The sequence below is a fragment of the Micropterus salmoides genome, unplaced genomic scaffold (genome assembly GCF_014851395.1).
Source record: "Micropterus salmoides isolate LMB-PRFRI ecotype aquatic unplaced genomic scaffold, ASM1485139v1 Ms_hic_scaffold_21, whole genome shotgun sequence".
Lineage (NCBI taxonomy): Eukaryota > Metazoa > Chordata > Actinopteri > Centrarchiformes > Centrarchidae > Micropterus > Micropterus salmoides.
In genome coordinates this window covers 23881012-23901169 of record NW_024041262.1, presented here as the reverse complement: position 1 = coordinate 23901169, position 20158 = coordinate 23881012, and the positions used below count along the sequence as shown (strand labels likewise).

Sequence of the window (20158 nt, the reverse complement as noted above, 5' to 3'; positions counted from 1 at the left end):
TGGGCATTTTTGAAAAGATACAAGGCATCAAAAAGAAGCTGTACGACCTCACGTGCAAGGGAAAGGATTTTACCCACTTTGTGCGTCTGATGCCAACAACTCAGGCTTGAGGTACAAGGGAGGCATGGTGGACTTCAGGGCCTGCATGTCTGATGAGGGTAGGACTATTATGGGCAGATGAGTCTGTAATGCTGTGAGAATAAACGAATGCACTGGTGTGCAATCAATTGTAAGAACACAGTCGACGCAGATATTCCTGAAAACCTACGTGCAATTTAGTCATTCATGTCACGTATTGGTGCTTTAAATGATAAAATCATGGATGTCCCTTTTTTAATCATCTTTAATTTATATCATCACACATGATCACAGATGTTTGCAGTAACAGCAGGTAACAAAATTAAAAGTTTTACATCTCGTCAGTAGACATAGCATAAAACATAACTCACTTTGCAGTAAAATGATGACCAACACACCTGTGATCCCAACAGGTAAGCAGGTGTCCTGTGCTGTATTGGAGGTAAATTTAGTGAATTGTGATGGAGAAGGATGAAGCACTGCTATTAACAGCAGTATATACAGTATATATGAAACTGCATTGTAACACACCTCCCGTGCTGTCGCAGCCTTTATGAGCAACAACATGAGTGAATCAGCAGAAGAAGCTATCATCAAGAGCTAAATAAATGTCACCATTGAGATCACCAACATCACCAATAACTCCTGCCTAGATGACCCAAAGTAAGTGCAAGACTTAGAAGACAAGATTACATTGTTGAGTATGTTGTAAAAAAGAGTGCACATTAAAATAAAGTGGACCCATTCATTATGTAGTTTAGCCTTTATTTTGCTTCTTTTCTTTATTGTTTTGCCTCACAAAAAAGAGTTTTCTTGGGGCTTGGCAACTGCTACAGCCCACCCAATGAAAACAAAGGTGTGCAACCTCACCAGGTTCAGCGCCAAAGCGTTAGAGAGGCAAAACAACTGTGCTACAGAGACAATGGCTATAATGTTCTCCATGCCCTTTGACCATAACGTTAGCAAGAACTGTCTGGCTGTAGGAATCCATGAGCACAGCAAAGAGTGCTTTCATTTCCGACCAGTGTGTAGTGTTGCATATTATGTTTAGCGCTTTGGACACCTGTGCTACTGTACCGTCTGCAAAAAAGTCATGAGTCTTTGCAATTTATCAGCTTATATTTTGTTCTTGATTTAAAGCACAAATATAATTTCTACTTATAAGATACATGTTCAGAAAGCCTCCACCAGCAGCGCCTTACAGAAATTAACATGATACAAATAGATTATAAAACAAAATGACATCAATCATTGACATTATTTAGTAAATAATAAGATAAAAGACAAATTGATTTCCAAGAAAATGAGGTCTGGTGTTTCTTTATATTACTTACCAAAAGATGAAACTTCCCTCCAGCTACAACAGAAGTTGGCATGTAAATGTCACCACCTAGTGGTCAAAAGTACAACATATATCCAGTATCCTGAGTATTCTGTTTATATACTTAAACCAGTGTCTACACTAGCATCATCAATTCAGTTATTTAGTAAGTACATTTTTTAAACAAACAAGATAAGACATATTAATCAGTGAGCTTTTCAGATGTTTGTAGGTAGATTGTTTTCTTTTGACATTTGGACAGAGCCAGGCTAGCTGCTAGTTTCCAGTCTTTATGCTAAGCTAAGCTAACCTTCTGCTGGCTCCGCCTTTATATTTAACAGACAGATATGAAAAAGAGCATCAATCTTCTCATTTAACTCTTTGCAAGAAAATAAATAAGCTTATTTATGTGACAGGACAAGTACGCCTGTTTTCTGTCAGGAGTAAAGCTGGAAAGAGCAAAGAGCTGTCCACTGTTCACATGCACAAATACAGAAAAAAGGCAGCACACCAGTAAAAAATCTTGCAGCAGTTTTGTCAGTTCATTAAAGGTCAATTAAATAAAAGATGAAGACATTAGGTGATTCTTTTACTTTCTGCATTTTTCCTAAATTTCTTTTAGAGAAACAACTACAGTCCTTTGAAGTCAGTGTTGTTTTCTTTTAACTATGTTAACACAATCTTTACCAAGTAGTTTTTGCATCTAACCCTAACCAAACCTTAGCGGTGGGAGATCATATGACTCATTTGTATGAGTTTTCAAAGATACAAATAAAGTATATCTGTGTGTATTTGTGTCTCCATCTGTGCAGGATCAGTCTGATCCAGAGCACTGCTCATAAAAAACACTGACAACCGTATTGAACCTGTCCTTCAGATACATCTCAAGTGTTTCCAGTGGCATTTGTCTGACGTCATATCCCCGGAACTGTTTCTTAGCTGTCTTATCAACAGGCACAATATCCTCAGTGCTGTTGCGGTCATTGCGACCAATGGCAGCGTATGTGGGAAATGCAGCCCTCAGATTTTCTGGAAGACTGTGGTTGTAGTTTGGGCAGCAGTAGGCGGACCACATGTACTCAGGCACAGCCACGCGATGATTCTTGAGCCAGTGATCGTCGCTCTGGTAAGGGATGATCCCGGTCACGGTGTGAGCCTCTCCCAGACAGTAGGCCGCTAAGGTTTTGTTGACAGTCTGCTCCAGGAATTCCCAGGGCCCGTCATTGGAGCCGGCCTTCTGAGGGACCACATTAGTGAGGGTGAAGGTGGCGGCGCGGTCCTCATGGCTCTGGTGGTGAAGGCTGGGGTTCAGGTGGCCACGAGAATAAGTGGAATTAATGTAGTCCAGCTCCACCGCCTGGCTGTCCACCACGTTCTGGTCCAGAGGGCCCGGAGGGAAGGGGATCATGTTGCCATCAGCTCCTGGGTAGGCTAACTGTTAAGTGGAGGGCGTAAGGGAAAAGTGATGCAGTTTTAAAGTTGACGACACGTCATACAGCCCTTATGTTTCTGTGTGTTCAGAGGAAGAAGGCATTTTGCAAATTATGTGGAAACCCCTAAAGTCTACAGCTCTCTATATTTAGGCCGGTGCTTTAAGGTAAATGCTAAAGTCAGCATGACAATTGCTGTCTTTTCCTCTGAGGACCATGAATATCTGGACAAATTTCATGGCAATCCATCCAACAGTTGTCAACATCTGTCAGTCTTGGACAAAGTGGTGGACCGGCCGTGCCATCCTTGAGCTACACCGCTAGCATGGCTAAACAGTGTCAAGGTCAGGAGTCCTAATTACCCTAGAGCCATGTTTCCCAAACTTAAGGGTCGGGACCCAAAATGGGTCGCAGGCCCATTTTTATTGTATCGGCAATAATATGTGATACGTGGAGAAGTGCTCAGTAATGAAGATTTGGTTTTAAAATGAATAAATTGGACAGGTATCTCCACGCTGTATCTGGGAAAGTCCAAACATTTTTTTCTTTGCAAAGAAGAATCCTTCAAGATGTGTTGATTCAGTCTGTCACAACATACAACTCTAACATACCCGAATAAAACGATTCATAAATTAATTTTATACACATGGTTTGTTTTGCCCTTTTATCCATAGTTTGTAAATGTAGATGTATTTTCGTAAATTTGGGTCCCAGGGAGACACCAGATTTCTCTTTCGGGTCATTAGCTGAAAAAACAGTGCCCTAGAGCAACTTAACAAATTTTTAACTAGGCATCAAAATAAAAAAAAATAAAAAAATTAACTGACTTTGTTTTCAAAACCTTCAAAGCACTGTCAGGAATATAATCATAGTGAAGAAAATACTAAATTCCTGTTTTATTCTAATTTCATTCATGTCTCTATTAGGTTTTTTTGTCTAAAAAAATTTGCTGTGATTATAAAAAGTAAGAAACCTGCCATGTGTAATTTTCAAGAAGTGATTAAAATATATTCACAGAAATGATACTGAAGATATGACCTTGGTTTCCTCAATGGAAGCTACTTAGTTAAGGAAGGCTCTTTAGTCTGGGCAGTCTTGTGCTGACTGCAATGGGGAACAGGTTGTCTGACAAACAATTTATAACCACTTCTTTGATAAGCATGTCCAGTAAGAGGGAAAAATCTACTTTAAAGCCATAGTTCGGCTGGTGAGCTACAGTAAGTTTGTTTTGTGGGTTTGGTCTGTTTTTCCTTTGAAGTCTCACCATCATCTGATATTGTGATGGGGGCCAGTTTTTTATTGACATTATTTTCAACAAATAATATTTGCACCGGTTGGAAGGACAGCCTATTTTGAGTTATGATGTATTGTAATGAAATTCATTATTTAAAAAATAAATGTTTCCAATGAAATGTCCAATTAAAGTTTGAAGCATTATAGTGCTGTACTGTCACCTTGTTCTTCTCTTGATAAATGTTGGGCTGATGTTCACAACTTTGTTGTCAGCTTTGTAATATTAAAGAGCATAAAAAAAGAGATCATGCTATGTTCTCATTATAATAAGGATTTGTGTTGATCTGAGCATATATGAGGTGTAACTTGTTATTTGGCAGTTACTGTGCATCACAGGTGATGTTGTGCAGTAATCCAAAAGTAATGTAACTATTAGTGTAACTAGTTACTTTCAGCAGTGAGTAATCTCCTAAAAAAAGGCTTTACTTTAAAAAAAGTAACTAGTAATGTGTAATATTTTACTTTTTTTGAGTGACTACCCCAACACTGGCTACAGATTAGCCAACGCGTTCTCAGATCTATCAATACAGTATTCTTTGCACCATGAGAGCTGAGAGACCACGAACACACAAACAAGATATATCATGCTGAGACAGTTCTTCTTTGCTGGGCTTCATTTCCTCATTTACTTGCTATTTCCTGAAAACACATTTCTGGCTGTGGCTAAGGAGGTAGAGGGGAAGAATAATGTCTTGTTTCAGTGCAGACATACTGTTTTAGAGCAGTTAAGACAAAGTAAAATAAGTTGTGAAATGAATAAAAACACATCTGAATAAACCAGATAGTTAAATAAATGGCTTCACAGATTCTGATCAGTCAATCAATCTCGCTCACTCTAAACAGCCCAACTTTCACCTTCTTTAATACTCATTTTCTGGGATTCTCACACTAATATAAATCCGTTTCAAATCTATGAATCAAACAACATAATATTTTAATATTCTCACCTGTGGCTCAAACTTCCAAGATGAAGTGGGTCTCTTTCCTGCTGGAACTGTGTACAAATAGGCTGAGAACCACGGGGAGCGGCGAGGTCGACTGTACAATGTGGCAAATCGGTACTGGTTGTAATACCGTTGGCAGATCGGGGTCCCCGTCAGTCCTTTAGGGGGCCAAGACTTATAGAAGACCTGCAGGCATGGAGCGAAATCCCCGACATCAGCTGCACACAGGCACCAGCCTCCAGCGAAGGCCAGGACAGCCAGAGAGTAGAAATGTGCCATTTTGATAAATGACAGTGCAGGTGGTGAAATTAATCCAGCTGTCACGAATTCACACGGACTCTCAGAGAAGCATGAATTCAGTGAGAGCGGTTCCCTTTTCGTTAAGACATGCCCTGTGCGTGAAAGCAGAAGCAGCTTCAACGTGAGTTTCACTTTTGTTTCTTGGAGGAAAGAAATTCACTGAATTAGCAGTGACTGTCCCACTTTTGCGCTTCCTCTTACACGCAACACTTTGAATTCAGAAGCAATGCAACACAGCATCCTTGTTGGACAAGTTAGGCTACTTGAAAACTGTGATCAAATTACTCTTTACAAAGAAGACATTGTGGTTTAGCAGGCATGCCCTTAATTCAGAAGGACTAGATTAGGCATTAATTATTTATTTACTGAATTTCTAATTATAATCACTTATTCTACTCATTGCTGATAAAAGAAATGAAATTACTGTTACATAGGTTAATAATTAATGCTATACTGCCCAGCACTGCTCATTCCTCACTTACTCTTGCAGCTATGTGGTCTGGAATGACCAGTTGTAGCAAACTGTAGATATGGACTGTATTCAGATCAGTTTACTGACTTTATGACTCCAATCTACCAAGCTACTGTTACACGCTGGTTTTTAACACCAAGCACAACCCCCTAGTTATGAGACATGGATGCAGCTGTTTTCATTGAAAAGTCTCTAAAAGCCAACATACAAAACCTGCTCAGCAGACAGACACAGTTAGAGGCTAAAGAACCAGATATTTCCCTCTGGGGTTGTTACAGAGCTAAAAGAGAGTGACTTAAATTCATCTTGTGCACAGAAACATGACTCTAAAAGAATTATAATGTTGCTAACAAGTTCAACATATTCATTTAAAAGGTGATGATTTGTCTTCTGTTTATACAATCCTCTGTTGTAAAACAAGAAATCTACCTTGGACCTTGTACCTTGTTTTGTTCATTACTTGTTTGCGCTGCCCCCAAGACGCCGTTGTATCTTAGTAAAGCTCAAAATGTGGATTAATCAAGTGCTTAAAATAGTCTCCAACAAGTTAGCTATTTACTGTGTGAGGAATGTTTGCTCAAAAGTTCAGTGACCAGCTGTTTCAGGAAATTCACAGACAGAATAGGGAAGTCAGAAAGTACTGAGGGAGAGACGCATTGTTTCTGTCTCTTTGTGGGATTTGATGTGATTTAACCAAGTTTCACACTCAGTGGATAACCCCACTGATGGTGAGGCCCAGTCTGATGGTTGGCTGTAGTCCTGATAAACTGTTTAAAACTATATGAAATACCTTGTGAGAATCACCTAAATGCCCAAAGAGCCACGGGGGGGGGTAGAACCGAATTTACTTACAACCTCAACTCATGCCCCTATCATGTGACCCTTTTCCAGAAGAAAACAAACAACATCAGCCTTCACTATGGCTTAATGGTGAATGGTTAATCCAACATGGATAATGAATTACAGATGTTGCTGAACTTGTTGTCTATGCTAGCAGCTGTGTCTTTTTTGACACTTGCATTTGAGAAGTTAAAGTCATGCACATGCTACAGTCTTACTTGGACCTGGTATGACCAAATGAGTTCATGGTGGCTACTGTTAGCAAACTTTGCATAACTGACATTACTGACATGGCCGCTAAAGAGCAATGATTTACATTTACCAGATCGACAGAAACTCAACTCAAAATCAATGTTGATGTTGCTCAGTGTCTGCTGGATGTGTAAATTACCAACTGCTTGCTAACACGCTAAGCACTATCAACTTTATAGGGCGCTAAAATGTCACTTGTGTTTTCTGCTGGTGTGCAAGGGGCCAGAAATACCAACACCTTGAACAAAAAAAAGCAGGGTCTTGGAACTTGCCTTTCCTGCTCCATATTTTATGTCACACCAGGCGAGAGTGTCTCCACAAGAAAATTTTTTTTTTAATATTGTGTTGCTGCACTTTGTGTGTTGGGACGGGGAGGTAAGGAGGTGGTGTGGTGGTGCTGCTCTGCTCCCTGACTGTGTATTTAGCACAGAGAGAGGGTGGGCTCTGTGGGAAAACCTTTCCTCTCCTCCCCTTCAAACTACAGACATAAATCCCCCTCCCCCCATGCCCCTCACTTCCTTATGTAATGCAATAATCGGGTTCAGATTGTTGTCCATTCACAGGCTCGGCTTCACTTGTCCAGAGAAGGCTTAAAGAACATTTCTCCACTGTTTCGGTGATTTAAGGTAGGTTACAACATTTTTTTTTTTCTGCCTTCAGAGCAGTACTCGAAGGTTCTGTATTTTCCTGACACCAACTTGTGCAGAACTCCAAACAAATCAGTTTTCATCTGTGATATGTTGCCAAGAGTGCGTGGACATGCAGACAGGAAACTGGTCACTTGAGGGCAAGTTACTTCAGCACGTTATGAATAGAGACTCTGCTATGTGTGTTTAGCCTGTTAGCAGGTCCCTGCTGTATGAGGATGATGAGATTAGAGACCAGGCATTAGTCCCTTCATGTGTTCCACTTGACTTTGATCTGTTAAACCAACTTTTCAGGCACTCTGGGTGTCCATGTAGTAATTTCCCTGTGGTTGCATTTGTAAATCCTTGTCACAAGTTTACAGTTTGCAGCTAAAACCATCTGGTAACGGTTTCCAATGGACAAAAACCCAGAACAACATCTTTTTGGAATTAAGAATAAGAACAGTGGTGGAAGTACTCAGGTCCTTTAGTGTCGCTTACGCAAAGCATGTAAGTAAAATCAGGAAAATGTACTTTTATTATCAAAAGGACTGATGAAGATGAAAATGTCCACTTTGACTGTTATTATTTCTTAACGTAAAAGCAGCATTTTACTGTTGGAGTTGGTTGAGGTGGAGCTTATTTTGAACTTCTTTATTTTATAAAGGACTGCAAAGAATGATTATTTTAATTACAGATCAATCTGATGATTATTTTCTCAAGTAATCCATTTGATTGATTGTTTGGTTATAAAAGTTTATAAAAAATAAATAAATTATCACCATGAATGAATCCTCACATTTGGAAAGCTAGAGTTTTTCCGTGAAAAATGTCCAAACAAGTATGAAAATAGTTACCATTAATTTATTACCATTTATTAATTTTCTATCAATCAACTAATCAGCTAATTGTTTCAGCTCTACTTGTATATATTGTTAGGTACAGTAGTTTAAGTATTACGAAGTCCTGCCACTCGACAGCCATCTTGTTAACGCTTCTGGTCAGTTATTTTTCCTAACCAGGTCAGGCCCCTATCCAAATGAATGGGGAGAGAGCTATATCTGCACTTTAATTGGTCAAGCGCAAAAAAAATTTGATGACTTTGCCCCCAAAAGGTTTAAAAAGCGTTTTTCCCCACAGGTTATATTTCTACTAAGCATGTGCAAGGTTTATTTACGGCTCTTTCCAGAGTGCCGGTGACATGACTCCATGAGCTCCGAAGCACTTGAACAAATGCTATGCTAACTGATGTTATGTTTACAGTCAGCATAAGCCATATACGTTTATAGAAGGTGTGTTATATTTTCTCTCATGTTGCAAGTACTGCATGTCAAATCTGCCGCAGCGTTTTGGTGGACATGTAGTGCATCTGATCTTCTAACGTACCTGCTCCATGCTGCCAACATTTGAAACTCTCACAAACCTCAACTGTGCACTTAAGTCAATGGAACTACACCATTTGCTTAATATTTTCCCAGGTTCGACTGTTAAAAAGCATAAGATTGGCTTTCTTGCAGAAGAGCTGGGATATGTGCTTATAACCGCCATCTTTGGCTATACAGGCTGTCCCCATAAAAATCTATTTAGGATTCTTTAAGTGGCGTGTCTCTGCCCTTAAACAGTCTCTGGGATTATTTTATAAACTCCTCATGGTCTGTGTGCAAGAATCCATCCATCCATCCATCATCACCTGCTTATCCTACGTAGAGAGTTGGGGGGGGCTGGAGCCAGTCCCAGCTTAATGGGCGAAAGGCGGGATACACCCTGGACAAGTCGCCAGTCCTTCGCAGGGCCTGTGTGCAACAATCTTGATTTCTCTAATTGCAAGTGCAACCGGTCAAGCAGCTAACTCAACTTCTGAAAAGGAGAGTATGTTGTTTTACTAGTCTTGAAATGGTTTGGAATACTGCAGTATCCAAACTAAAACTATAATTACAGCTTGCTGCAGTATCCGAACCAAGGGTGTAAGGATAGAGGGTGTTGTATATTATAAAGCCACTTGAAGCAATTTGTGATTTGTGAAATTCCCCAACAACTATAGTTGTCATGACCTCAGTGCCCTCGGTAGTATTATGGCTACACTCATGGGTCCATGTAAGTGTTTGTGTTTGTTTGATGGTTTGCAATTCCCAACTTGTTGGATACTTTTGTCAGTCAAGAGAATAAACACATTAAGCATGAGATAAGGACTCATCATGATAGGTTATTACTGAAAAATGTGCAATTGCTCACATTAAACTTTGTTGTTTTATTTTGCTCAGAGTTAATCCATGGGGAGAATCCCAGGAATTCCACTTCTGCTTCTGGTGGTGAGTGTGTCCCTCCTGACAAGTCCCACTGTCCAGGGTGGAAAGATTCTGGTGTTCCCCGTGGATGGCAGCCATTGGGTCAACATGAACCTGCTGATCCAGAGCCTCCACGACAAGGGCCATGAGGTCACTGTGGTCCGCACAGCCACTAGCTGGTACATCAAAGAAAACGCACCACATTACCGCTCCATCACTATCACCCTACCAGAAGCCATCGTCATAGAGGAGCAAGACTTCTTTGTGAGCTTCCTTGCCAAGATGCTGGCGATTCAGAAAGGGGGGGGGTCTCCTATCGCCTTTGCAAACTTCTACTGGGAAATGCTCAGTACGCTGTCAAAAATTCACCAACAGGCCAGCCAGCTGGGGGTAGAAATGTTTGAGAACAAGACTCTCATGCAGAGCATTCGTGACACTCAGTTTGACGTGGTTCTTCTGGATCCGGGATTGCCAGTGGGAGTTCTAGTGGCTCATGAACTTAGGCTGCCAACTGTTTTTAACGTGAGGTGGATCACCAGCGGAGAAGGGCATTTTGTGGTAGCTCCATCTCCATCATCCTATGTTCCAACTTCAGGATATGCTGCGTCGGATAAGATGACCTTTGTGGAAAGGGTCAAGAACATGTTGCACTATGTCCTCAACACATGCATTGACAAGTTTATAGTATGTCCTCACTATGATAGAATGGTAGACAAATATTTTGGTCCAGATGTGAATTTCTATCACCTTCTACAAGGAGCAGACATCTGGCTCATGAGGGTGGACTTTGCTTTTGAATTCCCAAGACCCACCATGCCAAACATCGTCTATATTGGAGGTTTTCAGTGTAAGCCCTCTAAGCCTTTATCATCAGAGCTGGAGGAGTTTGTCCAAAGTTCAGGAGAGCATGGATTCATCTTGATGTCCCTTGGTACACTGGTCAAAGGCCTACCTAAAGAAATCACTTCTGAAATCGCTGCTGCCTTTGCGCAAATTCCTCAAAAGGTCATATGGAGGCATGTAGGTGAGCCCCCCGACAATTTGGGCAACAACACCCTACTGGTAAAATGGATGCCCCAGAACGACCTCCTGGGCCACCCAAAGATTAAAGCCTTTGTGGCCCATGGTGGTACTAATGGGATCTATGAGTCCATCTACCATGGAGTGCCGATTGTAGGCATACCCCTTCTGTTTGACCAGTTTGAGAATGTTTTGAGAATGGAGGCTCGTGGAGCGGCTAAGGTGGTGCAAGCGACCAAACTCACTCGCCAGAACTTTCTGGAAGCAATACAAGAAGTTCTTCATAATCCTTCCTATAGAAATAACATGAAGCGTCTCTCAGCTATCCATCGGGATAAACCAATGCATCCTCTAGACACGGCCGTTTACTGGATTGAGTTTGTTATGAGGAACAAAGGAGCGTCACATTTACGCACTGAGTCTTACAAGATGCCCTGGTATGCTTATTATTGTGTGGATGTTGTATGCTTTTTGTTAGCAGTCCTGCTGATGATTACAGCCATTGTAGTGGGATCAATACGATTTCTTTGCTTTAAACTGTGCAGGAGGAGAAAACCCAAGCAGGAGTAGTGACTGACTCCTCACATCAGATTAGAGTTCATTAACATAATAATAACTTGAATTTTATGGCGCCATTGCTTTAGGGATGATGATGTTTGTCTGTCCTGGACTGAAAGATCTCACTAGTGAGATGCCATTCATTTGTACAGACATTCATTCACTCCTAAGAACTGTTTTTGGTAAACCATGTGGATGACATTTTTGGTTTTGAGTGACATGTCTCTGCAACTGTTGGATGGATTTTAACGTAGGATTTATTATGGTAATCCCTAATTATTTTGATCTCCCGACTTTTCCTCTAGCACCATCAGCAGGTCAAAGTTTTCTCTTCTCCAGTAAAATATCAACAAGATAGTTTAGCACCAAATTTTATACAAACAATCATGGATCCCAGACAATGAATCCTAATGACTTTGGTGATCCATTGACTTTTCTCCTATGAGTATGACATTTGAGGTTTTGAGTGAAATGTCTTGACAGCTAAGTACTGCTTTCATTGACATGAAATTTGGTTCAGATATTCATGGCAGTCTCATGATGTATTGTAAAAATCCCTTAAAGGTACAATGCGTAAAATATGGCCAGATTCAAAATATTTACTAACATTATCAACAGAATGTAAAGAAGTGACAATTCTGTTGTTGTATCACAAACGTCAATGTATTGTGTAGGAGATATCTACTGAAATGAGCATGCTAATCAGCTAGCTTCAGCCCATCCTTTGTTGTGATACCACTTTTTCCTGTATGGAACATGTGGTCAGGAATTACACATTGTACCTTTTAACGTTTCATCTTGCTGGTTTATGACCAGCTAAACTAATGACACTGCCCTCAGCCTCAGCTGTACTTTGTATTCAGTGCTAATCGGCCAATGTTGGCATGCTATCATGCTAAATTTAAATGGTGAACATGGTAAATATTGTACCAGCTTAATATTAGCATGTTAGCATTGAGCGTGCTGACATTAACTTTAACTCTCAGTCGTGTTAAAGATTTACATCTGCAGTAGGAACCAATGCACTTGAAGCTGAGTGACAGGGTAGGAAAGTTGGAAAGTACAGAGAGACACACACAGTGCGTTTTGGTCTGTTGTCTGCATATGTTTATAGTAATGAAAACCATGCAGCCTCATCCTTTAACTGGACATGCACACAGAAAATGTAACTGAGCTACCTTATTTCCTGTATTTCAAAATGAAAGCTGCAACTTTATGTTGTGTATTGTCACTTGAAGAAAGACAATGCAGTCTGTTATATCTATCCACATTTATAGTTGAAAATTTAAAATAAAAAAGTAAGAAAAGAAACAAATGCTTGGCAGTTACTGTCTTTATTCCCTGCAATGAAACAATGGCATCTGAAGACTAAATACTGTTTTATTTAGAAAGAAAACATGTCCACTATCACCCTGTTATAACTCAGACTTTAATACATTACAATACAGCAATTTAATAAATCACGGATATAGTCCTATAATTGACTACATACATACAAGTATAACTTTAAATGACTGTATTTCTGCTATATTTATAATATGAAATGAGAAATAAAAAATGTTCTTGGATGATCTAAACATTCTTTTCACAGATCCATCTATAAGGTGTCTTACAGGACCCATCCATCCAGGACTTGAGTGCAGTTTCACTGGTGTCTATGTGTCCACAGTCCTCTCCTAGAGGGTCATCCAGCTTCCAGTCATCAGGCTCAGTCACCATTCCTGGTCTGCTCAGCCAAAACCTGGAGAAAGAGTGGGAGCTGCTGTGTTACATAATCCTCACGGTGTCTTATTTCATTCAGTGTTATTAAAGCAAGTCACAGATCTATTCTCTTTGGTGCAGAAATCATCTTAGAGTTTGTAAAACTATTAAAATAACAGAAGAAACTGCAGTTTAAGGCCCAAAACAACAATAATAACAATAGAGGGATCTTAAAAACATCAACACACAGGTTAGGGGGGTACAATAATTACTGTAATGGTCAACTCAATGAACGATTTCATATCTATACATTGCTTCCAAAGTGCTATGTCACAGAGCTCTTTCTTTTCTTCTGCCTTGTGTAATATGTTGTCTGCAAACTTTTACAGCTCCTTAGCTGTCTCTTGAGCTTGTGAGGTACAAGGCCTTAAATTATTGGTTGATGGCCTGTGTGCCCACATTCTTGGCATCATAGTTGCTACCCATACCACTTAGGTTCTGGCCAAGATCCATGTGGTCGCTCTCAGAGGACTCCAGAGCAATGCTGGTCGCATCTAATTTTTTGCTTTCTTAAAGCTCGTCAGTTTCTTCCTCTGTCTGTCTCTGTTTACCACAGAAACAGTACAGTACTAAGCTGTGTTGTCAGTGTGGAAGAGAATAGTGAGAGATGTGTCTCCTTGAGGCTTATAAGGCTTAGAAAGTTCACGGGACAGATTGAGAAATCACTTCTTGTTGCACAATGCAGACAATGCAGTACAGTTATATAACCAATAAGTCCCCTTGGAACAATGAACTCAGGTTTTAAGAGCACTCATTTGATTTGGACTCAATGTTTTGAAACATTGGTAGATAAAAAACGACAATATCAATAATGACAACTCCCCAACCAAGCAGATACTTGAGGAGGTATTCTAGCGTCAGACCCAGTGACTGCTGTAAGAGATTGGCTCGTTGGTCTAGGGGTATGATTCTCGTGTGAGAGGTCCTGGCTTCTATGACAACAAGCATAGCTTCACATACTTAAAATATCTTTAACACAAATGTCAAACTAATTCATTATTATTCGACGTTGTTTTGTAAATTGCGATTGATACATTAATCATGCAGAAGGTATAAATGATTACGGCACTAAGTGATGTTCTTCTCTTGCTTTTTACTGGAAAATGTGTGCAGAAACACAAGTGTCTTATGTAAATTTAGCATTTAGTTAATTTAGTTATTTTCTTAACAGCGTGTCGTGATACTGGTAATAGTTTTGGGACATAACTAAATGAAATGAGAGTGTAAGCAAGTTAAAAACAGTAATTCTGAGTTACAGTCTGAGATCTATCATTCTTAGTTTGTGCAATTCAAACTTTCAATTATTTTTAAAGAAGAAAGTTATCTGAATGAAAACAAAATTAACAAGTCGAGTTCTTATAGTGTCAGATCTAAAGATAAATAAATTTAGCAAACTTTTTTTGTTTTTGCAATGTACTAATCTAAAAACTAATGTTCACTTCTATAGTGGAAAGTAAAAATAAACATATTGGATAGACAGTGAATTTCATGCCATTTCAGCGACACATTTATTCTCTGCAGTAACCACATAAAAATGCATAGAAAGATTCGATATAAAGAAACTTCTTGAGCTTGTTGGTGATTGGCGACAGTGACAGACAGTAATTTTTTAAAAAGTGTCTTAGGCCTACTTTATATTTCTTTAATGGTAGACACAAAACCTTGTAGTGTCAAACTTTACTGTTGAGAAGCATGAGAAGCATCTCTGCTGTAAGTATTATCACAATGTCCTTGTACTTTGACTTACTGTACATCTGAAGCGACTGAGTTGCCGTCCACCCAGAACCATTCACCCTCCTCCTCTGCGTCTGTCATACCGATCCACAGCCTGCTGCCGCTCGACTCCAGAGCCTGGCCTCTTTCAAAAGTAAAGTTCTAAAAAGAGAAAGATGATTCAAATTATATGCTGCCTGGAAACCTTTGAGTGTCCTACAATTGCTGCATGTTGTCTTCTTTTTGTCCTCCTACCTGTTCTGGCTCACTGTTAATGATGAGCAGGTCGCCCCCTTGTGTCTGGCACCAGGCTCTGCTGGAGCTCCAGGGGAGCCTGCGAGAGGAGAAGTAGTAGCACTTGGCCTCAAACTGTTTCCAGCTGTCGGGACACTTTTTGCAAATACGTTCTGTGAAAAAAGAAAAGTAAAAATAGTTTATTTTGACTCAATACCACACACACCATCCTGCTGTCTTAAATACTAGAGCATCAAATGTGTATTAATCAAAATAAAATAGTCCCCAACAAATTCACTATGTCCTCCTTTAAAAACAAAATGAAACTATATAGGCTATTTCTGGGGTGCATGCATTTGCTCAAGAACACTGGGGGGAAACTGCATATGTACCTTTCGTCTGGTGACTAACCACGGGGCAGTAGAGGTCTAGGGATGTGTAGGCCTCCTTCATTGAATGCATGTCCGCCACTGTTCGGCCCATTTCGTTTCTCCTGCTTTCCTCACACGCTGCTGCTTTCTTCCTCCCGTTCATCAACATGGCGCTCAGGTTCCGGTTTTGCTCTTGAAGCTCTGTCACTCTCTCCTGGAGCTGCAGGTTGTGTTTTGACGCCTTCTCGCGGCCATCGTTCAGCAGAGCTCTGATCTTCTCACTCAGATTTTTAATTTCTCCCTGAAACTTGTCGTTTATTTCCTGAAGTTCTCGATTCTTTTCGACCGCTTGAAACAGCTCATCCCTCAGAAGGCTGTTCGTCTCAGAGAGTCGTCGCTTCTCCTCCTCTCGCTGAGCGTTGGAGTCAACCAGATATTTGATAGTCTGAGACATGTTCAGTTTTTTTTCTTCCTGCTCAGATGTGTACTGGGCCAACCGCTCATGCTCTTGTGTGAGTTGTAAGTTTGTAGAAGTTAGATTCACAATTTTCTCCATTAACTCTGTGTTTTCCAAGCTCAAAGCCAGATTCACAGACATCAGTTCGGCTGAAGGCCTGTTGAAAAGTTCGGCCTGTTCAGGCAGCCGGGCGCTGTGCTCCTTCAAGATTTCATTGTCTCCTTTCTGGCCGGTGTTCGGTTTAGAAAGAGTGAGGTAGCTGTCACTGATGTTCTGGTAGTCAAAGCGGAGACTTTTCCATCTGTCTGACTCATTGTTATCTGAAAGTTAAAGACAAAGATTCATTACTTTTGTTGAAACAAAGGAGAACACAGCATGCTTCTGAATGTAACTCCAGCACAGATAACTTAAAAAAAAAACACATTGCAGTTAGAGGAATACCAGGAAATTGAAGGAAATATGAGATTTGCTTTCTTTCTGAGAGTGAGATGAGAAGATTAATATCACTGGAGTCAGGACATGGTTAGCCTAGCTTAGCATGAAGGCTGGAAACCGGGGAAACAGCTAGCCTGGCTTTGTCCAAAGCTAAAATATGCATCTAGCAACACCTCAAAATTTAGAAAAATATTCTATCTTTGCTTTGGCAAGAGTTAGATGACAAGGACACCACTCTCATGTCTCTGGTTGTCATCGTCTTGAGACACTAAGAAATAGTTTAGCGTGTAGCCTAGCCCAAAATAACAAACTCTTGTTTTTGTATTTCTCTCTATGCACACAATAAACAAATGAGATATAACATGTTAATTAATGATCCTTTAGAGAACAACTTCAGCCTTGAACAACTTCACTGTTTTGGTTGAAGCTGGTGAGCTAAAGAGCCAGATATTTCCCTCAGGAGTCGGTAGAGACCAAAACAGAGATCAAAGAGGGTGAACACGAAGCAACTGTTTACTGTATTCATCTAAAAGGGTGTCACTGATATGTTCGTGACTTGTTTACGCTGCCCCCAAGTGGCCCAAAAATATAAATGCCAGGTGTTAAAGGTGTTTTAGGTGTATGGTTCCCTCTTCTTTCAGTCTTAATGCTAAGCTAGGCTAACCACGTCCTGACTCCCGCTCTCTACTTATTGCACAGACATGAGAAGGATATCAAACTTCTCCTTTCACTCTCGAAAAGAAAGCGCCTACATCCCAAAATGTTGAACTATTTCAGCATTTCATCTTTGACCAATTGCCATCAACTTCTTAAACTTCTGTTTTATGGTCACTCATAAATAATTTGTACTTACACAAGACTGAAAGTGCTACACAGGTCACAAGCAGCAACAAGCAGAGCGTTGAGAGACCGGCCACTGGACAGATTTGGAGACAGGTCACTTTTTTACTGGTGCCAAGGCAATCTGAAGCTAAAAAAAAGACATTTATTATTATTAATATTATTATTGGTAGTAGTGGTGGTAGTATTCGGAGTATAATTTACTGTATATTACCAATGTGCTGAGTTAATCTCTTGCTGAAAAGTTCTATCACATACATAGATTGGTTATCTGTTTTTACACTACAATCTTCTTATCAAGTCAATGTTGTGTGTAATTGAGATTTTAAAGTCTTATTTATTTAAAACAAATGAATAAAATCTGCCAGTGCAGTAAAATCTTTACTTGTTTCCAATGCAGATTGAATTATTCTTGATTATTGTTCAGTGATGTGCAAAGTTTGTTCAAGATACAGACAGTTATTTGTAGAAACAAATAAATGTAAAAACAAATTGAACAATTTTACTGTACATTAAATTTTTTCTTAAGGGATTCAATTATTGGTCAAAAGTACTAATATAAGATGGAAAGTGTTGCTGAGAGCTGTCATAAGTATGCGCAAGTTAGTTTAAATCCAAATTTCAAAGGGTAATTGTTTACACTTTACTTTATTTAGCATTTATAGACATTATACAAACATTGTAAAAGTGGTTTATAACACACCATAATGTATGAAGACATATTTTATATTATACTTATATATATTATAATTCATTATATGTTTACACAGCCGCATTCCACTTACAAGAGTTATAGTTGTCAAATTAATTAATGTATTAAATGTTTATAAACTGCTTATAATGCTAAGTAGTAAGTATAGTGTTGCCTGTGGTTGGTATACGTACATATTTCCTGTTCCTGCTTGTCTGACGTCACTGAGATTGAGCCGGAGGTTGGATTATTAATCCAGGGCAGCCACTGATGACTGACCATTTTACCTGCACAGTATCAGAGCCTTTAGAGACGCAGAGCAACAAAAAAAGGATGCATTGTGTCAAAGTAACATTTGGATCAGAGTTGTGGAGGTTTTGTTCATCTGAACTATAAAGACACATCAGAAAACATAAATGCCGTACTTGTTCTAAATCAACCCACACATCTTCTGACAGACATTAAAACATAGACAGATTTGAAAACCCCCGTCTTTTAAAGGTACGAAAAGGTGTTTCTGTGGTTTTCCTGTTATGTCTCATCAGAGTGTGGCTTTAGCTCTGTCTATGCTGCTGTTTGATTTATCTTTACACTATATACACATAGTTCTGATTTATATTTACACAGTGGTAGAAACACTAAAAATGTATTTATGAGCTACAACATTAAAATGCAGCTGACATGTTAATGGTGCACTGTGATATTACAATAATAATAATCCTATTTAATGTAATCCATTGCATAAAGCCTAACAATACAACCAGTGGTGGAACGTAACTAAACACATTAGCTGTACTTAAGTACAATTAGGTACTATTAGGAAGTATTGTCCTTATACTCTCTTACATTTATGTAACAGCTTTATTAGTTACTAGATCAAGATAATTTGAAGATTTACATACAGTTCATACAGTGTGTGTTTTCCACTCACATGACCAGCTTAAAATATATGATGCATTGTTGAAGTAAACCTTGATTCATTACAAATAATGATCCAGTGCAGTGGGCAAGTGTACCACTCAGGGGCTAATCTGATGCGATTGCTTGATGAGTAGCTTATTGCTACTATGCTTAAGAAAGAGATCCAAATACTTCCTCCACCACTGCATTTACAGCACAGATAGAAACGATATCAGTTTAAATTAACTTACCTGAGTTAATGTCACTGCCAGACTGATGTCTGTAACATACACAGTATGTCCTGTCCTGAGTGACGTCTGATAGAAGCAGCAGAAGTGACTTTGTGAACAGTCTTTGTGAAGCTACAGCTCATTTATAGCCTTCTCACCCTTTGTTCCTTTACTTCTAATAGGTGGAGATACTCTAAATAATGGCCAGGTCTGTTTGATTTTACCTTATCTCTCACTCAACAATACACTGAGGGTCCAGCTGCATGTCATTGTTTGGCTTTTAAACAATTCACTGAGTTTTGTACTTATAAAATTAATGATTTATAAAATTAATGATTTCTTTGTTTTCTTTGAGTTTAAATGTTTTGATACATTTAAGAATAAAAAGTGACAAACAAATGATTCATTTATTGAATCAGCAATCATTTTCTTTTGCCTAATTTGAACCAGTAGGTGGCAATGTGTCCTTTTTGCACAATACAGTATGCTGCTGCTGCTTTAAAGCGACACCTAGCCTGAGTATGTGGATACGCCACCTCTCCATTTACTTGTGTGTACTTTGTCCAGGGCTGTTTTTAGGTCTGTTAGTTCCAATGAAGTGAAACTGTGTAACAATGATAGTAAAGTAGGAAAAAAAAACATGTTTCTTCTCGTCATTGTGATTTGTTTTTCATCTTTAAAGGTCTCAAATAAAACTATCCAAATTAAACAAAAATAAAAAAACATTCATTGGTTGAACTGGTCACGTATCACACATATACAGCGTGGGTCACATGAAGACACTGCTTCGTTTCGAGGGGCCCAACAGCCAATAGTGTTTCCAACAGTTTGTGTTTCACTCCACATCTGGTGGGGCCACTGAAACCAGAGTGGAGGCTGTTATAGTAGCAGATTAATGCCCATGGTTTTGGGATTAAATGTTTAAATACCACATTTGGATGTAAAGTTTGGCCATGCAGTGTATGCATATCTTAAGAATCTCATTTGACACATATTTAACTTCAGGGGTGAAAATAAATTCCCATGAGCACTAGTGGTTTTCATTTTATTCATCTAAAAGCCCCTTCCTGAATGTTTATTGCATTTGATGGTGTTTTGATGATGCAG

General features: G+C 39.4%; 3 protein-coding genes across 6 annotated transcripts; 1 reads left to right on the top strand and 2 right to left on the bottom strand.

Moving 5' to 3' along the window:
- Positions 1 to 325: 325 nt before the first annotated feature.
- Positions 326 to 6642, bottom strand: LOC119915490 (endonuclease domain-containing 1 protein-like). Of its 4 annotated transcripts, none has more exons than XM_038735028.1 (3): positions 6268 to 6642; positions 5070 to 5458; positions 326 to 2834 (listed from the first exon to the last, which is right to left on the bottom strand). In XM_038735028.1, the coding sequence occupies exons 1-3, from the start codon at positions 6293 to 6295 to the stop codon at positions 2214 to 2216; spliced, it is 1038 nt and encodes a 345-aa protein (XP_038590956.1). In that variant the 5' UTR covers positions 6296 to 6642; the 3' UTR covers positions 326 to 2213. The 4 variants fall into 4 exon arrangements, with proteins under 4 accessions (XP_038590956.1, XP_038590957.1, XP_038590959.1 ...); XM_038735029.1 differs by having other exon boundaries at positions 6282 to 6642; XM_038735031.1 differs by lacking the exon at positions 6268 to 6642 and adding an exon at positions 5849 to 6228.
- Positions 6643 to 7398: 756 nt separating this feature from the next.
- LOC119915487 (UDP-glucuronosyltransferase 1-2-like) lies at positions 7399 to 12734 on the top strand. Its single transcript, XM_038735026.1, has 2 exons — positions 7399 to 7556; positions 9818 to 12734. The coding sequence occupies exon 2, from the start codon at positions 9827 to 9829 to the stop codon at positions 11429 to 11431; it is 1605 nt and encodes a 534-aa protein (XP_038590954.1). The 5' UTR covers positions 7399 to 7556; positions 9818 to 9826; the 3' UTR covers positions 11432 to 12734.
- Positions 12735 to 12781: 47 nt separating this feature from the next.
- LOC119915488 (CD209 antigen-like protein B) lies at positions 12782 to 18266 on the bottom strand. The gene is made up of 6 exons (XM_038735027.1): positions 18116 to 18266; positions 17244 to 17360; positions 15520 to 16275; positions 15149 to 15300; positions 14928 to 15055; positions 12782 to 13160 (listed from the first exon to the last, which is right to left on the bottom strand). The coding sequence occupies exons 1-6, from the start codon at positions 18201 to 18203 to the stop codon at positions 12992 to 12994; spliced, it is 1410 nt and encodes a 469-aa protein (XP_038590955.1). The 5' UTR covers positions 18204 to 18266; the 3' UTR covers positions 12782 to 12991.
- Between the last annotated feature and the right edge of the window lie 1892 nt (positions 18267 to 20158).